At 46.7% G+C, this 25,000-nt stretch overlaps 1 protein-coding gene across 1 annotated transcript in view; it reads right to left on the bottom strand.

The window, feature by feature from the left end:
- Nucleotides 1-6,615: 6,615 nt before the first annotated feature.
- Nucleotides 6,616-25,000, bottom strand: part of LOC308371744 (LIM domain and actin-binding protein 1-like) — a gene marked incomplete at its 5' end in the record, with an annotated part of 32,334 nt that continues 13,949 nt past the window's right edge. The window contains 9 exons of the mRNA XM_080846731.1: nucleotides 6,616-9,834; nucleotides 10,432-10,565; nucleotides 10,808-10,884; nucleotides 11,323-11,359; nucleotides 11,831-11,914; nucleotides 14,213-14,283; nucleotides 14,448-14,505; nucleotides 23,421-23,672; nucleotides 23,866-24,246. Of these exons, the coding sequence (XP_080702857.1) occupies nucleotides 8,583-9,834; nucleotides 10,432-10,565; nucleotides 10,808-10,884; nucleotides 11,323-11,359; nucleotides 11,831-11,914; nucleotides 14,213-14,283; nucleotides 14,448-14,505; nucleotides 23,421-23,672; nucleotides 23,866-24,246 (2,346 nt within the window). The 3' untranslated portion in view covers nucleotides 6,616-8,582. The remainder of the gene's footprint in view (nucleotides 9,835-10,431; nucleotides 10,566-10,807; nucleotides 10,885-11,322; nucleotides 11,360-11,830; nucleotides 11,915-14,212; nucleotides 14,284-14,447; nucleotides 14,506-23,420; nucleotides 23,673-23,865; nucleotides 24,247-25,000) is intronic.

The following is a 25,000-nucleotide window of genomic DNA, read 5'->3' as shown; positions in this document are numbered from 1 at the left end:
GTACCGAAAATCACCAAACACTTCTGTGGTATGGCTCACCTTCGCCACTTACGAGAACAACTTTTCTCCCTTCCTCTCCTCCTTTGCCAGAGTCAATGAGTGGTTGCGTGACACACCCTATTAGGCCTTTTACATCTTAATCCGGCCTTTATGTCTTTGACATTAAGCCTCGTTTGAACACCCACCTGACTGGTTTCTGAAGCAGACACCAGATATTTCCACACCGAAAAAAACGTCCTCTTAATGTCGTCAGAGAGGAGATATTTCCACACCAAAAACGTCCTCTAATGTCGTCAAAGACGCTCAGTGTTGGGTGTACTGGACTGTTTAAGATAAGCACCCATGAAACAAATGGCCCTGCTTCCTGATACTGTCACTTGCATCATGATAATAATTACCGTCTAGTGCCTACATATGGCAAGGACCAGCTGAGAAGGTGTGACTCAACACCAGTCTTCATATCTGTAGTCTGATCTGATCATAAGTAGCCGACATTTCCCTGACAATTTTCTCCACTTGGTGGTATTGAACAATGCCATCGTTGTGCAGACGAAAAGACTCCGTTGAGTCAAGACCAGCAAAAAAATGTCTGATTCACCAGGCACTCACATGAGACAAAAAAAAAACACCCAAAGACATGTGCTCACTGCTCATTTCTGCTCCTGACCGAACGGATTCTGTGATTCTGTCTGGAGTTCATTGCCTAACAAGAGGGAGGCCAACTGTTGTCTTTGTGGACTTGTGCACAATCGTCTCATTCACGATCAAGAGATAGATACAGCTGGTAAATCGTCTCTGGTTCTGTCTGGAGTTAATTGCCTTACAAGAGGGAGGCCAACTGTTGTCTTTGTGGACACAGTCGTCTTATTCACGATGAAGAGATAGATACTGCTGGTAAAACTTACCAAAACAACACGAGTTGATTGCTGTTATATCAACCATTACTCATCTGTTTAATCACTTAGTCTGTGTGACTGTTTTATCACAACAACAACAAACATCAAACAGCAAGTGTAGACACTTAAGTGGTCATTGGAGGAGCGTCTGAGCCTGTTTGTTTATCAAGTCTTCAAGGCAATTTTAGTTATATAGCGCATTTCATTCAGATGTGCAACTCAATGTGCTTCATACCAATGCACATTAACGGCCATAACCAGGGACTGTAAATCAGTGATGTCTGTTGAGACAAAAACTATTGCAGGATCATATAACTTGCATTTTGCAAATTTGGTTTGCTGTACACTTGTGCTTGAAACTGTGAAGGTTGTATTTAGTTGTTTTAGTCTGTGTGACAGTTTATCACAACAACAAACATCAAACAGCCAGTATAGACACTTAAGTGGTCATTGGAGGAATGTCTGAGGCTGTTTGTTTGGCAAGTCTTCATACCAGTGCACATTAAGGGTTTACCACACGGAACCTGGATTGACTGAATCCGGAGAGAAATGTTGTCGTTGCGGCCTCTCGTCCACACATATCCCCGGCAGATTGGGTGACTGAAGCCGCCACCTTTTCATTCAAACCCGCCAGCGGGTCCGTGTTCGTGTGGACGCCCAATCCACACACTTTCTAACCCGATGACTTAATTGCCCCACGCCCAGCCTCGCAACCTCAGCCCTCATTAACCCTGCTGCGTCACTTCAGAACAGCAACAACATAAACAAAATCGATGAGGTTAAGAAGCTGGTTAGAAAAGGGATAACATTAACAAGCCACACTTTAATCTATCACTGTTTAATCTATTTGCATTGGAACATTGTTTAAAACCGTTTTTAAAAGTGTCAGCAATAGCCTAAATGAGTAAATCTGACGTGAAAAGATTTGTATTACAGACGGAAGTTTAAAAACGGTAACTTAACACAAACAAGGGTTATGGCGAAGTGTGCCATTCTAACTCGTCCTGTTTGAGTGCTGTGGTAACAGTAATTTCAGGTGGTAGAGAAGTCGTTCAGTAATCGGAAGATTGCTAGTTGGATCTCGACCTCTGTCTTCTGTCACTTTATGCGCATGCTCCATGACGTCTTTACAGCAGATCCAACCACTCCACTCCGCTCCAGCGTTTCCGTGTGGACGCAGATTTTTCTTGACACGGCTCCCTGTGGACGCGATAAAAAAAGGTACCCTGAACCAAAAATGTTTCAGGCAATCCAGGCTCCATGTGGACATAGCCTAAATCAGTGATGTCTGGGGGTGGTATGTATTAATATTAGCATACATATCTGTTAGCTAACTAGGCTATAATAAACGTGCTTAAGACAAACACTATTGCAGACTCATGCTACTAAATTAAATAGGGCCGCGGCCTCTTGCATTTGAAAATTTGGTTTGCTGTACACTTGTGCCTGATACTGTGAAGGTTGTATTTAGTTGTTCTAGTTGTGTTCAGTTGTATTTAGCTTTACATTTCGGACCTCTGTCACATCACAACTGGTTAGAGGCATGACCACTTTCATGTTTGGTACTATTTTTATGCAAAGCGACTAGCACACGTGTAAGAAACGGCAGCGTGTCCTACGCGACAAGATGAGATTCCTGGTAAAGCAGCCAAAAATGTGGTCATCATAATTTCCTAAATGGTAGTCTTGTCATGGTAACGAAGGACAGTTCCCCAGCGCTCAGACACCATGGGTCAGGACGCAAACTGAGGTGTGAACGACAATTATAGTATGGGAATGCCAGATCTGTCTGCACAAGAAGCCTAGCTGATTTACATTAAAAGCATAGGTGTCTCACAGTATATATGGCTAGAGTTGGAGACGCTTGTGGTTCAGACCTGCCCCGCTGTATCTGGAGAATGTTCCACGCACCTCGTCACTGCATTTTACTGGCATAAAGAAGGATAGCTGCATCAACCACAAGAGAATCATCCATCTTCTTAGACATTGCAGCCTCCATTCAGGAAATATTTGTTGTTTACCACACACTGCATCACCGCGCACTGTTTGTTCTCTGAGTTACACCCTTGACCTCAAGATCAGTACTGCTCTCAATTTCCCATGAATTTCACACACACACACACAATGAACAAGAGTTCCACGATAATGTGAAAACTTGTCAAAGGTCACTTGTACCGAATAGAGATGATCATACCAGGTAAAGATCTCTGTTGTGTTGTGTTGTTTTCTGGGCACCTTGGCGACGGCCCAGCTGTTGGGAGAGTGTGTGACAATGTGACGGCAGCATGCAGCCATAGGCAAGGATTTTAAAATGTTTTTTTTTTTTTTTTTTTAACATTCATTTTTGGGCTTTTTGGCCTTTAATCGATACTTGAAGTGAAGAGTGGGATAGGAAATGAGAGGGAGAAGAGGTGGGGAGTGGACAGGAGAAATGACATCAGGCCAGAATCGAACCTTGGTCCTCTCTAAGGGCATCAAGCCCGAATGTGGTCTGGGGTACTGGTTGTGCCACAGTCCCCCCCGATTTTGAGATTTTGAGATCTTGAGATTTTGGGATCTGGAGACTGCTTGACCAGTGACCTGGAGCTCAGCAGCACGCTTTAAAGATGAGGACATTTCACACAAAAAGTCTGCCTTTATTACCTCGCCAAGGAGGTTATGTTTTAACCCCTGTATGTTTGTTTGTTTGTTTGTCTGTTTGTTTGTTTGTCAGCAGGATTACGCAGAAACGCATGGACAGATTTCCATCAAACTTTGTGGGGAGATTGGGTAATATAATGGCAATAATTAAATAGATTTTCAGATGTCAAGGTCAAAGGTCAAGGTCACAAGGCGGAGGTTTGCATTCTCTGAATGCTCCCATTCTTGTTCCTCATGCAACTGCAGATTTTTCATGGCACCACTTTCAATTTAAAGGTACAGTCTGCGATTCTAATTCAATACACGTTTTGTCAAAGTCAGCCATCTCCAGTTTTACCCAGTCCTGTCTCTGTAAACAGGGAAACATAGATAGAAGGGAGGGTGTAATTTGATTGGCTGTTGAGCTAAAATGTTTTAAAACCTTTCAGCAGAATCATGGACTGCATGTTTAAGAAACTGATGTGTGATTGGACTACACGTTTAAGGAGCTGATCTGTGATTGGACTACATGTTTGAGGAGCTGATCTGTGATTGGACGGCATGTTTAAGGAGCTGAACTGTGATTCTACTTGTACTGACTGAACAGAGTTGCTTTCAATGGGCAATGCACTTAAATTGATGTTTGCTTAACCTTTATTGTAATAGACATAGTTGTAGGTTACACAGAACTTGGGTGAATAACTAATTATGACCATGTGTCCATGACTTCATCTTGCTAGTCTAGTTCATAGGGATCTGCATCTGCCTGGCTTTGTACCTGTGAGAGAGATGTCAGCAACATTTCCATTGAGTGACAGCTGGTACTTAACTACTGCTGAACATCACTGTTTTACTGATGTAAAGCCACATCAAAATATCACGTGATCTCCCTCCCCCTTGAAATATTTACCTTTTGACCAGAGAGGATTTAGCTTTTGAGAAATACGCTTCTCTGAGAGCACATGTTTTTTAAATACAACTCAGAGAAGTTAGGGTTTCAGCGCTAGACAGGAGCTACACGGCATGAGGTGGGTGGTCAGAGAGAACGAGACAGGCAACCCAGAGAGAGAGCCCCAAAAAACAAGGAGGATCTTGATTCCATCCACACATTATTTCATTTCATGAGACTGGAAGATCTTTGAGGGGATTCGTGGTCTGGCTGGCCCAGGAGGCCGTGGGTTTCCTCGGTACAAAATGTAACACTGAAAAACTGACCTGGGTTGATCATAGTCATAAAACAGATTAGTTGCGGTTCCAGAATAGAGCCCTGTGGAACTCCCTCTCTCTCTTTCTCTCTCTCTCTCCCTCTCTCATACTCTGTTGAAATAACAAAAAAGACAGAGCCAGACAGAGGGAGAGGCCATGGTACGGCGATAGGGATCTGTGGGACCTTAACAGTGACACCAAGCTTCAGCACCCTATCAATTCCAATATGATAAAATCAGCCTAGGGCAGGAGGACAGTGGTGAGAAGAAAGGGGCGGTGGGGCGTCGTACAGCTATGACTCTGTAATGTCTGGCTCCTGTCACACTGTCCATTAATGTTTCCTGTCAGATAAGAAAGTGTCTGCTGCTACGTATCAGCGGTCCCTCCATTTAAAAATATATATATATATATATTCACAGTACCACGCCTGAGCACACTTCATGTCTGAGGTGGTTTTTCCCCACCCCTTTCATGTAAAAATGTCTGCCTCTTCTTTCTTAAACACCACCCGTGTTCGCTGTCACATTTGAACCACATGTTATTCTCCAAAAGTTCCTGGAAGTTGGCTGGTAGACCCGCAGTACCGAAATTCACAGAAAACCGTGAGATGGTTTCCTCACCTCATCAGTTTCGATCTTTCCAAAAGGAGTATTTTTGTGATGAAAGAAAAAAGAAGATGTATGGTATCACGGTGTGAAGCTGTACTTGCTCAGTACTCCAAGTCTCTATATCACCTTTGACAGAGTCAGCTCTCAATCATGCCAACTAGCCGCGGAAACCCGACCACAGGAAAGAAAACATCAAGAGCAGCCGAGGACCGGCCACCGGGCACAGTTTAACATTCTCTTCCTCAAAAGCAGCAACGGCTGAGTGGAAATGGCTCAACGGTGCCACCTAGTGTCCAAACAAAGTTTCTGCCAAGTCCTTTAAAACCTTGTTTTTCAGAAATACTTCTGACTATTTTAAGAGCTAGAAAGAGATATTATTACAGACATGTCCAGATGTTTTAGGGAGCTTGAGCCCAAATAAAAAAATGGCGCCAATGTTTTATTTGACCTCTGGACTCTAAACTCCAGGTCTGCCACAAAGGTAACGTCTCAGATCGAAGGTTCAATAGACTGTCATCCAAGTGGTTTTGAACTTTTTCCTGGTATGTTCACTGGGATATAAAATAGTTATGCAAATACATAGATTAATAGAGAAGGCACTGTAACTCACCTAGGAATTGTGATGGTACCATCAAAAGTATTGGTTCACCAATGCTGATATTGTATTTGCCCTTTTATCGCATTTTTGAACTATCCAACATGGTGTATAAGAAAACGTTTTTTACTTTAATACAATACTAAGTCTTATATTGTACAGTTAATTGTGAGTGAATGTGGTGGGACAAAAGCATTCAACCTTAAAGGAAACCTTTTTATTTCAAAACTATTGTGGGTCATATAGGAAATGTATTGTTAGCGCATAATAATAAGTAATTATAATAAACCTTATAAGGGACTTCCCACTGGTTAATGGTCCGATGAGTAAAATATTATGTATTACAACAGCTATATTTAAGGAGTAGCCATCAGATGTAAACAACTAGCTTCAGTGACCTATTCCTGACTTCAGGTAATCTCTGACAGACATAAAAACTTTTTTTTCTACAAAATATTCATTTTTAGAAAAGTTAACCGCTTAGAATAAAAATGTGAGCTGATTTCATGGAAATATTTAAAGGATTCTTTCAATGTTATGTCTTGGCCAACTGTTTTTTTTTTTTTTTTTTTTTTTACACCTCTATTGCTGGTTCCTAGAAAAGAACCGGCCCATTTAATATGGTGGTGAGGCTCCAAACATGATATCTAAAATATGACTTCCGAGTAAAATAAACAACTGGTACAATAAAAACGGTATCAATGATAGGCCATTTATTAAATTTCTGAAATAACGTTACACTTTGGTCACCTTAAACATTTAAAATTCCAAAAAAAACATACAAAGTCTTTTTGGTCCTCTCAAAGAAAAAAGAAATATACAAAACGTTTTCTCATAAAAGGGTAAAAATCAGATAATTTGCTTAAGTCCATTACAAAAGTATTTCTTCCCAATTCTTTTTTGTTTAAATGGGCAGCATTTAAGACTATAAGGAGAGAAAGACAAGAAAAAAAGGACACACACACACACACACACAATCACCCCAGTTTCATCTGCTTCCAGTAATATATCCGATATTAAAACGCTCGACATAATTAATCATTTAAAAAGCCGACTACTCTTAAATCACCCTGAAGTATGTGTGCATGGAGATGATCAGGAATTAGCATAGTGGTTGCCGGATCATGCACTTTACACTGCATCTGCCGAGACCTTTTTGCATAGGGCTTCCATAAGTCATGTGACATGGTCGGCGATGCTGTTAATTTCTACTGAAGTGGTTTGAGTGGTATGCACGCATCAGAATAGTACTAACTGACCGACCGACCTCACAGTCCATTCTATGAGTGGGCTGGACCCTCACATCCTCCCTGCGATCCAAGCGGGGTGACAGAATTGGCAAGACACCCCACTCCCAGTCCCAACCAGATTAACCAATCATTTTTCTTTTTGTGGGTTCACCGTCACCTCTCTTAACGGCAAGGCAGGCCGGAGCCAGCTCCTCTCGTTTTTCCAGTTCCACTCGAGAAGAAGTAGAAGTAATCTGATCGAGTCCATCACATGATGTCCTGCCGGAGGTGTTGATGCACGTACCGACCTGGTGTTCCAAACAACCTGAGCCAAGAGTTATGAGTATCTACTTTCACCGCAACAAGTGGCTCTCGCTCAAAAGCTGTCAGAAAATCTCCCTGCTCGACCTCCGGTCCAAGTACGCAATATAATCTGTCAACTAGAAGGTGTTTGTTTGAAACTGGAATACGTTGTCCTTACATTTTTGTCCATTTTCAAAATCACTGTAATAAACTGCGGAGCGGATTGGTGCCCTGAGCCAAGACGATGGGTTTTCCCATGTTTCCATGGCAACCAGAAAACCACACAGAAGAAACAAGACAGCATTTCACTTACACTTCAAACGCGTCGTCTTCAACTATGGCCCTCCTACTGCCCACTGTACTCTTTTGAGCTTCAAGAAGCAAAGGGATAGAGACAGGAGACTTCTCGATCTCGCTCACCTCCATCATTCTTTTAAAGAACATCTTGGTGACATACATGACGGGTTCAAAGACTTCTGTAGGTCCAGTTGTAAGATGACGTCCCTTTTGTGCAATTTAATTATGTGCAATAACATAGTGGCTATCCAGTAATGTCTGTCTGTTAAGATTTTTATTTAGCCTGAAACATAGAAAAATATACCTTAACATGTAACAAAACTATTTTTGTCTTGTTCTCCATCAACTATCCCCTTAAAATGGATCATAAACAGAGATGATTTAGTGTTGATAGTCTCGATGTTACAATGTAGAGTTTCACCCACGTATCTCCTGATCTGGGATCAGAGAACAGGCACAGACATGTCAAAAAGGCTACACATTACTCCTGAGACAGGACAAAGGTAAAAACAGAAGAAGGAGAAGGAAAACGGTTTGAATCGTCTCAGCATGTCTGAACCAACCAAACAAACAAACAATCAATAAGCCAAACAAAATAGCATTACACGTGGAGAAAAAAATGGAATGTATTGGTACTGTGTGAGATACTGCTAATACTCATTTTTTTATGTCATTTTTCTTCCCTCCCCCCCCCCTCAAATAATTGACATTTGAAAAAAATTGGGGGGAGAGAGAGAGAGAGAGAGGAGAGAAACCATCAGATCATGAAAGAGAGAGCGAGAGAGAGAGAGAGAGAGAGAGAGAGAGATGGTGTAAGTCTCTGCTCAGCTCAGACCAGCTGCTCCTCCTCCTCCTCATCTTCCTCCTCGTAGCAGCGGTTCCTCTTTATCATCTCCTCCACCGTGAGCTCCTCCTCGGCCTCCTCCCCGTCCCCCTCCCCGTCCCAGAAGCCCACGTCCTGGGACGTGCGGTTGGTCTTGGTGCTGGTCCCGGGGGACAGCGAGGTGGACACGTCTGGGGACGCGCTTCGGCGGCGGCTGGGCAGGGACTCAATCTCCTCCGCTTCCTCCTCCTCTTCCTCTTGGGACTTCAGCACGGAGGGTGTCTGCATCTTCCCCTCCTCCTCTTCCCCGCGTCTCGCTGACGGACGCCTCTCTTCCTCGTCATCGGAGAGGTTTCCATTCACGGCCTCAGAGTTCTTAGGCAGACTTCTCGCTGTTGTCGTCGTCTTCTCTTTCTTCTCGCTCTCTTCCTCGCTTTTCCTCGTCTTCTCCTCCTCCTCCTCCTCTCTCTCCTTGCGTTCGGGCTCGTCCCGGGCTTGTGCCGACCGCAGGTCCTCCAGGGAGCTCTGCCTCCCCAGTCCGCGTCGCAGTGGGCGTCTCTGCGGTGGCTCCGATTTCTGACTGGTCGAGCTCAGGCTGGGCGCCACGGAGAACGGCCGACAGCGCTCCTTCAGTGAGGAGCTCCGCCTCAGGCTCTTGAGCTCCGCCCTCTCAGTGCTGGCCTCCCCCGACTGAGGGCCCTCTCCCCCCGGGGGCCACTTGGACCTGAAGGGCTTGACACCGGCCAACTCCCCGTCCACAGCTCCAGCAGCGCCGGATCCCCGGCCCGCCCCGGTGACCTCCGAGGGCGGGGGCCAGGCGATCTTCAGCCTCTTGGTCTCGGAGGAGGCGGAGGTTGGGGAGGCGGAGCTGGCGGGGGACCTCTCGGAGGAGCCCCCTCGCTGGGCGCGAGTCTCCAGAGAGGCGGTCAGCTCGATGACTTTGGCCAGGGGGGACTCCTCCACCACAGGGCTGGTGTCAGTCTTGGTGTTGGGGGTGGGGGTGGTGCTGATGGTGCTGGTGGCCAGGACTGGTCTGGCAGCTGCCTCCACAGATCGCTTTTCTTTTGGACGTTCCCCGCTGCTGCCACCTTCCTCGCCCTGTCCTTCCTCCTCCCCCTCCTCGCCGTCACGTGGGGTCCACAGGTCCTTGTGGGGCCGGTGGCCGAAGCCCTCGTCGTAGTTGCCCTTGGACTTGAAGAGCTGGCTGAAGTGGGGCTTGCAGTAGACATTTCCGTGCAGAGAGGCGTAGTTGCCCAGGCTGACCAATAGAGGGCGGAATTGAGTTAAGTTAAAGCACAGCAAAGCAATACAAATGCAATATAAATGTAACATGCTGACTAGTTTTACAAAGACCAGTCAATTGGGCAAGATAATAGCTTGAAACATTAACTGAATATGAAGTAATATACAGATTTAAATTAATTCCACACACATTCAATTGTGTTACTTTAAGGACACCACAGTTGGAAGTATGTTTTTTTGTAACCAGACATAATCCACACAACTAGGGTCTAAATCTAAAACCACCCTGTCAGGACTTAAATTATAAGATTTAAAGAGCTGAAACCATTTTTGGGTCAACCATCTGTCTTTCCCAACAGGCACAGAAACCAAATCACTCAATAAACTGCAAAGTGCAAGAGTATGAAAGGAGCTCTTTAATAGCCCTACAACTGTACAGAAGTATCCTGTGAGATGACATCCATCTATCTCTTTGTTTTATAATAATCATAAATAATAATAATACATTTGATTTAAAGCGCCTTTCATGACACCCAAGGTCACTTCACAAACAGGCTGTTAGAATTACAGTCATCACATAGAAATAAATAAAAATAAGAAAAATAAAAGTCACCTGAGTTTGGTGTTGCAGTGAGTGCAGCGGAAGCAGGCGCTGTGGAAGATCTGCTGGTTGGCCACCAGCTTCTCCAGAGGGTACACCGTCTTCAGGCACGACACACACGTCTCCCTCACAGGCAGGCAGAACTTCTGTGGGGATAGCGCACGGACACACACACACACACACACCCACAAGGACACATACCCACACACACACACACACACACACACACACACACACACACACACACACACACACAAATGTAAAACTGGTAAGCATTATATACATCTCTTACATAAAAAAAAAAAAAAGCTGAAAATAACAAAACAAGTGTAGAGTTGTTTAACTCATCTAACTCCGCTGTGATTGGTTGTGTTGGCAGAGCACTCACTTTGGCTGCTTTGGGTGCGTCGTTGTTTGCGGAGGCTGGGCTTCCACCGCTGGAGCTTGATGAGTCAGCTCGCACCCCTACAGAGGAGGAAGGAGGGGCCATTAAGTGCTATTACAACCCTTTACCACCAGGGGGAGAAATAACCCTGGAAATGCAACAAGGGACCTTTTTAAAATCAAGCCATTTCACCACTCCAATCGTCCATAAAGCACCATTAAAACAAAGTTATCTTTATGGTGTGCCAGTTTCTGCTGGGTACAAAAAAAGTGGCTTTACTGATTTCTGTCTGTAGAGATTTTTTTTCAGCTTCCGGAGAATTACACCTCCCTGTGGCATTTTTGGATGCTGAGTCACAATGAAGCCAGTGGGCTTGCCGTCTTGCACTTTGACCCCAATTTATGAGGGCCAATCGAAACTAAAGCAAGAGATACCCTGCTGACTCCTATGTCTGGGGGTGTGTATGTGTGCGTGTGAGTGTGTCTGTCTGTGTGTATGGAAGTGGGAGGATTACTCACCATTAGTTTTGGCGCCATTCATCTCAGAGAACTTGCTCTGTATGAGTGTGTGTGTGTGAGTGAGAGAAAGAGAGAAAGAAAGGGGAGAATACATTATAAAAAAAAAAATGGCTGTTTTGCCAAAGAATGCCTTCACAACATTTGACATAAAAACAGACATAATAGAAACATAAACTGTTCCTTGGCGTGAAATCCAGTGCAAAGAATTCAACTCACAGCAGATAATTTATGATATGCCTTGTGTATAGTGATATTACTGAAGAGACAGACACACACACACACACACACACACACACACACACACACACACACACACAGGTACTGACCACTCCAACTCCCACACATCCCGGAGGCACACACACACACACACACACACACAGCTACTGACCACTCCAACTCCCACACTTCCTGGAGGCACACATACACACACACACACACACACACACACACACACACACACACACACACACACACACACACACACACACACACACACACAGGTACTGACCACTCCAACTCCCACACTGCCCGGAGGCACATTCTCCTTGTGGTCGGCGCTTGGACTGAAGCTCTCTGCTTCTGATTGGCTGTTCTGGAGGGAGAGGGGAGATTTAGCGTGTTAGCATGTTAGCACTTAAGTCCTGACCCTAAATCAGTGGATTAAACTTCTCCTGATGGCATAGGCATCACAGCAGGCAAGTCAGGCACTTATTCGAGCTTATTGGTCTCAGATTCTGATGGCCAAGGTTCTTTTCCTGGCACCTTCAGATGAGCTAGAGGAGTTTAGGTATTTCTGCACAGACCGCAGACAATCTTACACTGTCAATGGCTTACATTCAAATGAATTAATTCTGACACTTTCCTGCATGCAAAAAGTGTATTACGGCAATGCAGTACACTTGCTAAAGGGTACAAGATTTTATTATACACATTTTTTTAATAAACATTTCATTATAAACTGAGAAGAAAAAATGAATAGACTGTAAAAAGTGTAAACCTATATTGTCATATGTATCCCGAACAGACTGCATAAAGTGTCCTCAAATATGGACACTGAGATGGAAACCCTAAGTGAGAAGGGAAGAGCCCAAACACAAGCTTTTAAATCATCAGTTCTCATGACTGTTTAATCCCAAAACACTGGTATAATGTAGCTGTTAGCCTAGCGGTTAGTATCGTATTTTAGTTGGGCTTGTCTTTATTTTGGCTCTGTCTCTGTGTTTTTAAGGGATTTGGTCTGCGTGAAAAGCCACAGAAAGCTACTCCATGTGGGACGTCAGATTTAGGAGTGTGACTGAGTATGTATGTGTGTGTGTGTGTGTGTGTGTGTGTGTGTGTGTGTGAGAGAGACTGAGCCCCAATGAATCAGCTGCTGAAAGAGAGCACAGTGCATTGTGGGAGTTTTATGGTGGGTAGACGGAGAGGGGAGACAGTCTGCCACCTCCTGTGGGGAGAGAAGTCATACACACACACACACACACACACACACACACACACACACACACACACACACACACACACACACACACACACACACACACACACACACACACCCTCTGCCTAACACACACACTTCCACAAATCCCCTCACACAAAGCTACACACAAAGCACACACACATTCATAGAAAGCACATCTACACACACACCGTGACCCACACCCACACACACACACACAGCCTTATAGACATGGAAAGCACAGTTGAAAGACCCATAGAGAAATACAGAAAGCACAGTTAAACACAAATATACAGTTACATAGAAAGCACAGTTACAGAAGCAAGCACACACACACACACACACACACACACACACACAATAAGCCTAGCTATACAAACAAACGTGCCCATTGACACACACCAGATGAAAGACAAACACTCACACACCCACACGCTCACACCTAAGGTTAATAACGGTAGTCCACGTGTGCCTGTGTTACATCACAACTCTTGTGTTCGTTGGGCGGAGGCCTGCTCTTATGATCATGTGTGAACAAAGGCTGCTAATGCTAGTGCTAACAGCTCTGCCCTGCCCATCACACACCTCCAACCCATAGTTACAACGAGTACAGGAAGACACTTCAACGCCCAGCAAAGCTTTGTTTTCCGGTCAGCTACGGAAGAGGAAGCTTCCTCCAAACATCAGTTCAAGTTCACCTGTAGGCCTACCGCAATTTGCGTCATTTTCGATGCGTCATAAATTAATGATTTGAGTAACCATAACAACGTTAGTTTGGTGGAGCAAACTAACGTTGGCCCCATCTCGAAGAGGAAGCATATTCATTATATACTCTATAGGCATGGGGACGCCTTTCCACAACCTTTTAAATAAATGACAAAGCAAACACCAAGCTTTTATGAAGCTATGACAATAAGCAGCCGTCAAGGAAGCAGGAAGTCAAACGCATGGACAAAACGGGCGCTTACACCCATTCCAGTCACCCCTCCACTCACCCTGACTCACCCCTCCACTCACCCTGACTCAGCCCTCCACTCTCCCCTCCAGTTGCCCTGACTCACCCACAAGCTGCCTCTCATCACTTCATTTACAAGCAGTGGTGACTCATACACGGACAACTGTGGTGGCAGGGGAGGCACTTGAAGAAATGTGGGGTAGTGAGAGGGGGGGGGGGGGGGGGGGGGTTAAACAGACCCTGGGCGGCCACTGCCGCTGCTCTCAAAAGAAGCTTCACACTAGTCCAAACTACAGCCCTTTGTTTCAGCAGCATGCTACTGAACTACTTGTACATCGGCGGCATAGGGTTAGGGTGTTTAAAACAGTCTGTCATCACAACAGTCAACACCAACATATATCGTCAGTGTCGACAGTGAAAACACACACACACACACACACACACACACACACACACACACACACACACAGCCTACTTACTGAGCGTGAAGAGGTGGGTGAGACCTTAGAAGCCGCAGCCTGGTACTTGGCCATCCTGTCACGCAGAGAACCTGGAGCAGGAGACAGCACACACACACACACACACACACACACACATAAAAATGAGAAACTCCACATCTTTCAGTTCATGGCTGTGGATGCAAATGTATATGTGGTAAAAGTGTGTGAGTGCAGAGAGAGAGAGAGATAGAGAGAGAGAGACAGAACAACATACCTCTGTCTCCCACACGTATGTCCATGTCCTCTGAGGAAGAGGACGTTCTTGTTCGCCCCTGAGAAGGAGAAGAAGAACACAAGGCTTTGATGAGCCAGGAGTCACCACACCAATCACAGCGTAGCTCTTCACTGAGCCAGGAGTCACCACACCAATAACAGCGTGGTCCTTCACTGAGCCAGGAGTCACCACACCAATCACAGCGTAGTTCTTCACTGAGCCAGGAGTCACCGCACCAATCACAGCGTAGCTCTTCACTGAGCCAGGAGTCACCACACCAATCACAGCATAGTTCTTCACTGAGCCAGGAGTCACCGCACCAATCACAGCGTAGTTCTTCACTGAGCCAGGAGTCACCGCACCAATCACAGCGTGGTCCTTCACTGAGCCAGGTGTCACCGCACCAATCACAGCGTAGCTCTTCACTGAGCCAGGAGTCACCACACCAATCACAGCGTGGTTCCCAGTGATATTCCACACCACCACACACGCTAGCAGCAGGCGATGATAGGCAGACAAGTTAGACAAAACACCAGGAACAAAATCTGGTCAACAGCCAAACGTCCTCTCCTTGAATCTAGCCACAGCCTTCTCTCTCTCTCTCTCTCTCTCTCTCTCTCTCTCCCTCTCCCTCTCCCTTCCTGAGGAAGCGTCTATTGTTCCATCCCCTCTGAAAATCTGCAAGCCCTCAAGTGTCCCAGAGCCAGCCAGATCAGGGTCACACCTCTCTATTCTGTTCCAGCCCCACCTATCTCTCTCTCACACACACACACACACACACACACACACACACACACACACACACACACACACACACACACACACACACACACACACACACACACACACACACAAACACACACACACACACACACACGGAGCCTGCAGGCTAACTATGCTTTACATTACAATGAACTGTCTGTGGGATACCAAATGACCCGTTCCCTGCCGACACACAAAGGCTGGACTGTATGTGGCCGGCCGCGTTTGTTGTGTCAACATCGCGGCTCTTTCATCCCAACTGCCATTTATTTCCTCAGGGCAACAGAAGCCTCGCTTGGACCCAAAATAACAGTTGAGATGAGCTGGAGCAGGGCAGGGCAGGGCAGGGCAGCACTGAGGACTTTACGAGTGGTTTTAGGGGTTTTCGAGGAATGAAGTGCTCACTCTGCTGCAAGCAAATAGGGATATCAATCAGAAATCCTTTTTTTCTTTTTTGCTGGCATTTCAAGTTGCTGTGTGTATGTCTGCCGATTTAGAAGAGAAGAAAACTATGCTGTCGCATGAAATAATCATTTTTCTAATTCATCTTCTGGCCAAAGCCTTTTATGTGTGTTTCACGTGTGTATATGTGTGTGTGTGTGTGAGACAGAGAGTTTCCAGTTGGCTTCCTTCTCAAAGATTGCTTCACTCCAAGGTTGAGTCACGGAGTGAAGAAAGAGGTTCCATTATCCCAACCCTATGATGCACGGAGCTAAAAACGAGACCTAATTCATCAGATCCCCTCTGGGAGTGTGTGTGTGTGTGTGTGTGTGTGTGTGGCTCTCATCCACAGGCCTGACCTGGGGCCAAGGGCCAGGGATTACTCAGCGAGTTAGGCCACCAACCAGATTAAAAACATTAGATTCAACCATTAAGGGTAATTACCAGGAGATAAAACATGGGGTTGTTTTAAGGAGTGGGCAATGGAACAGGAACAGATGGGCAACACACACACACACACACACACACACACACACACACACACACGTGTGTGATAATCTGATAATAAGATCAACTGGTGTGTCTTTGCCTGACTTAAGCAGTCACACACGCACACACACACATAGGGGGTTGGTGTGATTTTGATCAAGTTTGGTGGTGGTGACAATAAGTGTGTACATGTGTATGTGTTAAAATGTATATGTGCTCGTGTGTGTGTGTGTGTGTGTGTGTGTGTCTGTTATTTTGAACATGCGGGTGTGTGGGGTACAGGACCTAAACAGACCCAGACGGTGTCCAATAACGCCAGATCTAAACAAACAGAGGCCGACTCCATCATCGACACAGAGGGCCAGCACAGTCTCTAGAAGCTAATCTAGGGCAACAACTGATTGGCTGCAGAGTGTTTCCAATTAAAACAAAAACCCTGTTCTCAAACAACTGGCTCCAGTGTCCCTGCCCAACGCCTCGCACTGCTAATTAGCTTATTTAAAAGGGTATACATGACTCGCAATTGGCTTTGAGTCAATGAGCACCTAATGAAATCCAATTACTTCAATTATACAGCATTAGCACGAGGAGCCAGACCTAATCAATGGAGCCAGACCTAATCAATTGAGGTGCTGATTAAGGGGCTAATCCCATAGCAAACAGGATTCTCTGTTCAGGCATACCTTCAGAAAGACGGGGGCTCTCGCCTTTCAGTGTGTGTGTGTGTGTGTGTGTGTGTGTGTGTGTGTGTGTGAGAGAGAGGCATACCTTCAGAAAGACGGTGACTCTCGCCTTTCAGTGTGTGTGTGTGTGTGTGTGTGTGTGTGTGTGAGAGAGAGAGGCATACCTTCAGAAAGACGGTGACTCTCGCCTTTCAGTGTGTGTGTGTGTGTGTGTGTGTGTGACTTGAGGAAAGGCAAAGGGAGGGAACGGAGGAGAAAAACAGAATCGGGGTTGTTGTTGTGGTGCACTGATCACAGGGCAGGTTGGGACAGGTGAGGCCAGGGCAAACACACCTGATGATGCGAGTGTGCGAGTGTGTGTGTGTGTGTGTGTGTGCGTGCGTGCAAGAAGGACAGAATGTTCTGGTAACACTTCACTGAACATGACATTTGTTCAGGATGTACCGGTGGGCTAGAGCACGCAGAGTCTTCATCGATGTGCTGTGTGTGTGTTTCTGTGTGTGTGTGTGTGTGTGGGGGGGGGGGGGGGGGGGGAGGGAGTAGGCTCTGACAACCAAAGAAAACACATTGACGAGGGCCAGCCAAACGTCTGCCAACACATGATCGGCCCACCTGTATTTGGTTTCAAACAAATATCTACGGCCAAGCATGCGAACACAACGCCTGCGGGCACTCCTACAAGAGAAACAAACCCATTCACTCCGTTCCTACAGGTTAAGAGATGGCAGACAGGTGGAGGATAAATAACAAAGGGGAAAGAAAGAAACGGCAAAGACAGAGATGAAGTAGACATTGGGGGGATCTGCAGAGAAACTAAACGTTTTGTTTTGAGAATGGGTTAAGGAAGGGCTGAAGTGAGTGTCACTTAGCAGAACACCAACAGTGGAAACGCAGAACAAAGGTGTGTGTGTGTGTGTGTGTCTGTGTGTGTGTGTAGGAGTGGAGAGTGTTAAGGAGTGGGGCCTAAGGAGAGAAAAGAAAAGAATAATAAATAAAAAGAAAGGAAGGAAGAAAGGAAGAGGAGAGGAAGAGAAATACAAAAGGCATTACAGACAGCTATGACAAAACTGGAGAGGGAGAAAGGAAACGGACGGCACAGGAGAAACACTACGCTGAGACAGAGAGACAGAAATAAAGAAAGAGAGGGAAAAAGAGAACAGAGCGGTGGATAGAGAGAGGGGGGGGCGGGGGCACTAGGGGTGTTTTGCAGGCCTCCAGCGACCGAGGGGGGGTAAGGAGTTTGTGCATGCCTCTCTCATGACATCATCTGAGCGAGACGACACCAGTGGGCCAGCCATTCACACACAGCCACAGCTGGCCGGGAGGTATCTGCCATCTGTGTGTGTGTGTGTGAGAGAGTGAGAAAGAGAATTGTGTATTTTGAGAAACAGAGGTTTTGTGTGAGAGTACATAAAAGAGACCACAAGAAGGCCTCTGCATCTGTAACTAGGAATGTTTTTGTGTGAGTGAGTGTGTGTGTGTGTGTGTGTGTGTGTGTGTGTGTGTGTGTGAGAGTGTGTTTGCATCTTTGAAAAATATTTGTTGCATGTGTGGGGGAGAGGCTCTCTTAGTAAGGACAAATATCTTTCAGTAATGCTGTTCATGTGAGCTGGTGGAACAGGGCACCTTGGTATGTGTGTGCCCTTCAACATATGCTTGACTGAGAAATTGAAGGTATTTGTGTGTGTGCGCGCGAGCATGTGTGTGTGTGTTTGTGTGAGGGAGAGAGAGAGTATGTATATGGGTGAGAGCGAGCGAGCGTTAGAGAGAGAAAGAGAGAGAGTATGTGTGTGAAAGAGAGAGAGTGTATGTATGTGAAAATGACTGAAAGTGAGCGAGAGAGAGTGTGTGTGTGAGTGTGTGTGAAAGCGAGAGAGAGAGTGTGTGTGTGAGTGTGTGTGTGTGCATGGCTGGAGGGGCGCTACAGAGTCCAGGCTTATTCTGCCTCCCCTTCAAACTCCCTGCTCCGATCATTAGCCCCACCTTATTTCCTGTGAGCTGAGAGAGAAGTCAGCTGACACACAGGACACAAGGATGTGTGTGTGTGTGTGTGTGTGTGTGTGTGTGTGTGTGTGTGTCTGCATGTGCGTGTCTGCCAGTGTGCATGCATGCTAGCAGAGTACTGGTCTCAGCCCAAAGTCCATTAACTTCCCCCCCCATCCAGAATGGAAAAACCTGGCAGTTCACAGCCCTCCTCAGACACGAACCACCAAGCAACGACAACAGAAATAAGCAAACACAATTTTTTGTTTTTTAAACTTAACTATGGTATCCTGTCGACACAAAACGTCTTCAAGAGTTAACAATCTAACCTCTCTCTCTCTCACACACACACACACACACACACACACACACACACACTTCCTTTCACTCACATCCCTCCCCTCTCTCCTCTTGCACCCTGTCTGCCTCTTCCACGTCTTTTATCCTGATTCAGCAGGTCTAGCTGAGGCAGGAAATTACTTGGAACAACTGCGTTACTATGATGGGACACAAGGCCACATTGTCCGACACACACACACACACACACACACACACACACACACACACACACACACACACACACACACACACACACACACACACACACACACACACACACACACACACACACACACACACACACACACGCGCACACAAATGTATCTTTATGGGAATAAAAATAAAACACTCCCGCTATGCTAGTCTCTATCGCAACCAAGGCTAAGCATCATGAGCTGGCTGTCAGCGCCACGTTTAAAAGACAATCTGATAAACAAGACTCCGCAGAAACCCCAGGCAGTGAAGCCAGATTGAACAGACTCGGGGAGAGGCACTTCGTTACACCTAGCTTCAAAAGTGAACCGCTTCTGTTCAGTTTTAAAAAGGCCCCTTTTTGGAACCTTCGACATTCAACAGCTTATTTTCCAGAGAAATTCCATTAGAATTGTCTGAGCCTTCCAGAAAGTTCCAGTGCTTTATTTTTGCAAAACAGCGGTCTTGGAAAGTGCGCACAACCACTAGCACTAAAAAACTAAATCTCACTATTGTACCCCTCTCTAAAGATAGCGCTCTCTAGGCTGTCCTGGGCTACGATGTCCTTTATTAAATAACTGCTAAATCAGTGAGCAGCCTTTGATGAGGTGGTGGATGGTGCTGCAAGGCTGCCCCAGAAAAACATCTCTGTATGAGGCTGATGGTTGGCATGGCAGGGACATTCCAAAGGTGGGTCTGGGACTCCTGGGAATACACATTCCTGACCTCGAGCAGAGAGGAGAGAACAGACCAGACGAGAAAAGGAACAGTAGAAAGAAGAGGGGAAAGCGCGATGGGGGGGGGGGGGGGACAGAGGGGGAGAGATAAAAGAGATGGATGACAGGAGAATGAGTTTCTATTTCGCTCTCTTTCTCTTTATTTTCGTTGTAGAGAGAATCCGAGAGAATGCAGAGAGTGACAGAGAGAAAGGCGGATGGAGGAACAAAGAGAGTGACAGAGAAAGGCAGGTGGAGGAAGAGAAAGAGAGTGACATACAGAAAGGCGGGTGGAGGTGGAGAAAGAGAGGACAGAGAGAAAGGTTGGTGGAGGTAGAGAAGGAGAGGACAGAGAGAAAGGCGGGTGGAGGTAGAGAAAGAGAGTGCTTAAGCGAAGAGGCGGGTGGAGGAAGAGAAAGAGTGACAGAGAGAAAGGTGGGTGGAGGTAGAGAAAGAGAGGACAGAGAGAAAGGTGGGTGGGGGACGAGAAGGAGAGGACAGAGAGAAAGGTGGGTGGAGGTAGAGAAAGAGAATGCTTTTGCGAGACAGCATGAAGTGAAAGGGGGAGTAAGAAACGGGAAGAGAAGAGAAAACCAGAAGGTAAGAGAGATATGGAGAGAAGGAATGCAAGGAGATCAGCAGAGCTACGGTCCTTTGCGAGGTCAGAAGAACAGATCATAAACAACCTAAGTTGTCCACTCTGATACCTCTGGGCCCTCCAGTATGTGTGTGTGTGTGTGTGTGTGTGTGTGTGTGTGTGTGTGTGTGTGTGTGTGTGTGTGTGTGTGTGTGTGTGTGTGTGTGTGTGTGTGTGTGTGTGTGTGTCTCTTTATGTGCATGTGCATGTGTGTGTTTGTCTATACATGTGTGTGTGTGTGTCTTTATATGTGCATGTGTGTCTATATGTGTGTGTGTGTGTGTGTGTGTGTGTGTGTGTGTGTGTGTGTGTGTGTGTGTGTGTGTGTGTGTGAGAATGTGTGTGTGTGTGAGAATGTGTGTGTGTGTGAGAATGTGTGTGTGTGTGTGGGTGTGAGAATGTGTGTGTGTTCTATGTCCATATGAACTGATGTGTATTGAGCCGGACAGGAGAATCTTTTGGGAAAACAGACTTCAGACGGAATGTTCACAAGGTCCAGAAGCATATGACTTCTAGCATGACTTCCCTCTCAAAGGCAGAGCAGAGACGTGTGTGTGTGTGTGTGTGTGTGTGTGTGTGTGGCTTCCCTCTCAAAGGCAGAGCAGAGACGTGTGTGTGTGTGTGTGTGTGTGTGTGTGTGTGTGTGTGTGTGTCTTCCCTCTTACAGGCAGAGCAGAGAAACACCAAGCTGCTGACCATCAAGGGTCGGCAAATTACAGACCTACCTCTCTAATGAGCACAGATACCAGACTGTGAGAGGCGGAAAGAAAGCTGGGGTAAAACACACTCGGTGACGAAATGTAAAGAAAGAAAGAAAGAAAGAAAGAAAGAAGCAAACGTAAAAATGTAAGAGATGAAAACAGAGGGGAGGGGGCGAAAAATCAACAGAGTTAAGTCTCTACTGCTTTGCTCTCTAAAGCAGTTTTTAATCACTAATTGTTGTTTGTGTGTGTGTGTGTGTGTGTGTGTGTGTGTGTGTGTGTGTGTGTGTGTGTGTGTGTGTGGTGTGTGTTCATGCGCACACACATCTGAGCATCCCTCCCACTGCGCTTATAAACATCTTCAGGCTTTCCAATGGCACGCATTCATCAGAGTGTTTGTCTGTGTGTCTGTGCGTGTATCTGTGCGTGTGTGTCTGTGTGTGAAACTACATCTGTGAGACTGCGCATCCTACCCTGCTCTCCCCCTTCTTAAACATCTGTGTGTGTGTGTGTGTGTGTGTGTGTGTGTGACTGCGTCCCTCACCTAGCTCTCCCCCTTCTTTAACATCTGTGTGTGTGTGTGTGTGTGTGTGTGTGTGTGTGTGTGTGTTTGTGTGTGACTGCGTCCCTCACATAGCTCTCCCCCTTCTCAAACATCTGTGTGTGTGTAGGTGTGTGTGTGTGTGTGTGTGTGTGTGTCCCTCACCTTGCTCTTAGGTGTGTGTGTGTGTGTGTGTATGTGTGTGTGTGTGTCCCTCACCTTGCTCTCCCCCTTCTCAAACATCTGTGTGTGTGTGTGTGTGTGTGTGTGTGTGTGTGTGTGTGTGTATGTGTGTGTGTGTGTGTGTCCCTCACCTAGCTCTCCCCCTTCTCAAACATGTGTGTGTGTGTGTGTGTGTGTGTGTGTGTGTGTGTGTGTGTGTGTGTGTGTGTGTGTGTGTGTGTGTGTGTGTGACTGCGTCCCTCAACTAGCTCTCCCCCTTCTCAAACATCTGTGTGTGTGTGTATGCGTGTGTGTGTGTATGTATGTGTGTGTGTGTGTGTGTGTGTGTGTCTCACCTTGCTCTCCCCCTTCTCAAACATCTGTGTGTGTGTGTGTGTGTGTGTGTGTGTGTGACTGCGTCCCTCACCTAGCTCTCCCCCTTCTTTAACATCTGTGTGTGTGTGTGTGTGTGTGTGTGTGTGTGTGTGTGTGTGTTTGTGTGTGACTGCGTCCCTCACATAGCTCTCCCCCTTCTCAAACATCTGTGTGTGTGTAGGTGTGTGTGTGTGTGTGTGTGTGTCCCTCACCTTGCTCTTAGGTGTGTGTGTGTGTGTGTGTGTGTGTGTGTGTATGTGTGTGTGTGTGTGTGTGTCCCTCACCTAGCTCTCCCCCTTCTCAAACATGTGTGTGTGTGTGTGTGTGTGTGTGTGTGTGTGTGTGTGTGTGTGTGTGACTGCGTCCCTCAACTAGCTCTCCCCCTTCTCAAACATCTGTGTGTGTGTGTATGCGTGTGTGTGTGTATGTATGTGTGTGTGTGTGTGTGTGTGTCTCACCTTGCTCTCCCCCTTCTCAAACATCTGTGTGTGTGTGTGTGTGTGTGTTTGTGTGTGTGTGTGTGTGTGTGTGTGTGTGTGTGTCCCTCACCTTGCTCTCCCCCTTCCGAAACATCTGTGTGTGTGTGTGTGTGTGTGTGTGTGTGTCTCACCTTGCTCTCCCCCTTCTAAAACATCTGTGTGTGTGTGTGTGTGTGTGTGTGTGTGTGTGTGTGTGTGTGTGTGTGTGTGTGTATGTGTCCCTCACCTTGCTCTCCCCCTTCTAAAACATCTGTGTGTGTAGGTGTGTGTGTAGGTGTGTGTGTGTGTGTGTGTGTGTGTGTGTGTGTGTCCCTCACCTTGCTCTCCCCCTGCTCAAACATCTGTGTGTGTGTGTGTATGTGTGTGTGTGTGTGTGTAGGTGTGTGTCCCTCACCTTGCTCTCCCCCTTCTCAAACATCTGTGTGTGTGTGTGTATGTGTGTGTGTGTGTGTGTGTGTGTGTGTGTCCCTCACCTTGCTCTCCCCCTGCTCAAACATCTTCTTCAGGCTGCCCAGTGGGACGCTGGGCTTCTCCAGGGGGCTGAGGGGGCTCAAGGGGGGGGAGCTCACGTCTCCTCCCCCGCTCCTCTCCTCCCGCTCCTCCACCTGCGCCTCCTCCTCCTCCTCCAACGACCTCTCCACGGCTCGCTCCATCATTCCTCTGCTTCCTCCCGACGCTCCTCCACTTCCTCTACCTGCTGCTCCGGCTGCTGCTGACGCCGCTACCTAAATAATAATAATAATAATAATAATTCATTTTATTTGAAATGCACTCTTCATTCAAACAGAATCTCAGAGTGCTACATAGTTAAAAACAGCTCATAACAAAAGCATAGTTAAAAGAATAATAAGTTTTTTTTTTTAAAGTAGGAAACGCCTTTCTGAATAAAAAGGTTTTAAAACTGTCTAGTGTCTGTACCTCCTTCTTCACCTCCTTCTTCACCTCCTTCTTCTCCTCCTTCTTCTCCTCCTCCTTCTTCTCTGCCCTGGGTGGGTTTCTGAGGGAGAAGGAGCGCCTGAGGCTGCTCTGTTGGGGTGCTGCAGTGGAGGAGGAGGAGGATGAGGAGGAGGAAGAGGAGGTGACTGGGGGTTTGGTGGTCGGGGCTGTGGGTTCTGCCTGGGCAGGGGGTCTGGGTCTGGACTGTGTCGTCTCCGGGGGGGAGGCGACAAAGCGAACGCGGGGCGCGGGCGCGGCGGCAGGGGGGTCCAACGGCGTCTCCTGCTGGCGGGACTGCTCCCAGCGCTTCTTCAGTGCGCTCAGGTTCCCCGTGCGCGGTTTGGAAGGCAGGCTCTCAATCTGCTGGGAGGAGGAAGGAGCAGAGAGAGAGAGAGCAGAGAGAGAGAGAGAGAGAGAGAGAGAGAGAGAGAGAGAGAGAGAGAGAGAGATGAGGGGAGAGAGGGGGGGAGAGAGAGAGTGAGAGAGAGAGAGAGAGGGTGGGGAGAGAGAGAGAGACAGAGAGAGAGGGAGACAGAGAGAGATGAAAGGCAGCGAGAGAGAGAGAGAGAGAGAGAGATGAAAGGGAGAGAGGGGAGGAGAGAGAGAGAGAGAGAGAGAGAGAGAGATGCAAACAGGCATTTAAATAACCTTATTTAAAAGCATTACAATTACAATCAGTACACAACACGACTTAATAACAAGTCTTCCAGAGTCGTTAACTGATCATTACCACACTCCTCTCAAACTACCTCTCTCCACATACTGTAGAGAAGCACTGAGAGAGGCAGAGAGTGACAAAGATAGGGTGATAAAATGACAACCACTGACGTCAAAACTCACAATATGCAACTCATTTACAATGAGTGAAAAGAAAAAAAAACCACTGAAACCTCATGAACTTACGACTGCGTACAAAAACTGAACCGCAAGGAAAGCTTTGCAGACCCAGACCCAGACCCAGACCCTGCCGTCACAGCCTGACACGTCAGCATGTGGGGAGGCCACTGCGGTCACAGAAGACCCCTGCGTGCAGTATATCATTCTGCAGACTTGGGCCGCGGTCAAAAGAACTACCGACCCATCTGCAGTCAACAGATGCACTGCTTGGCAGGAAGTG

Source organism: Sprattus sprattus, assembly GCF_963457725.1.
Source record: "Sprattus sprattus genome assembly, chromosome: 10".
In the NCBI taxonomy this organism is placed as follows: Eukaryota; Metazoa; Chordata; class Actinopteri; order Clupeiformes; family Clupeidae; genus Sprattus; species Sprattus sprattus.
Note: the sequence above shows the minus strand (reverse complement) of the source record. Positions and strands in the feature narration are given on the sequence as shown.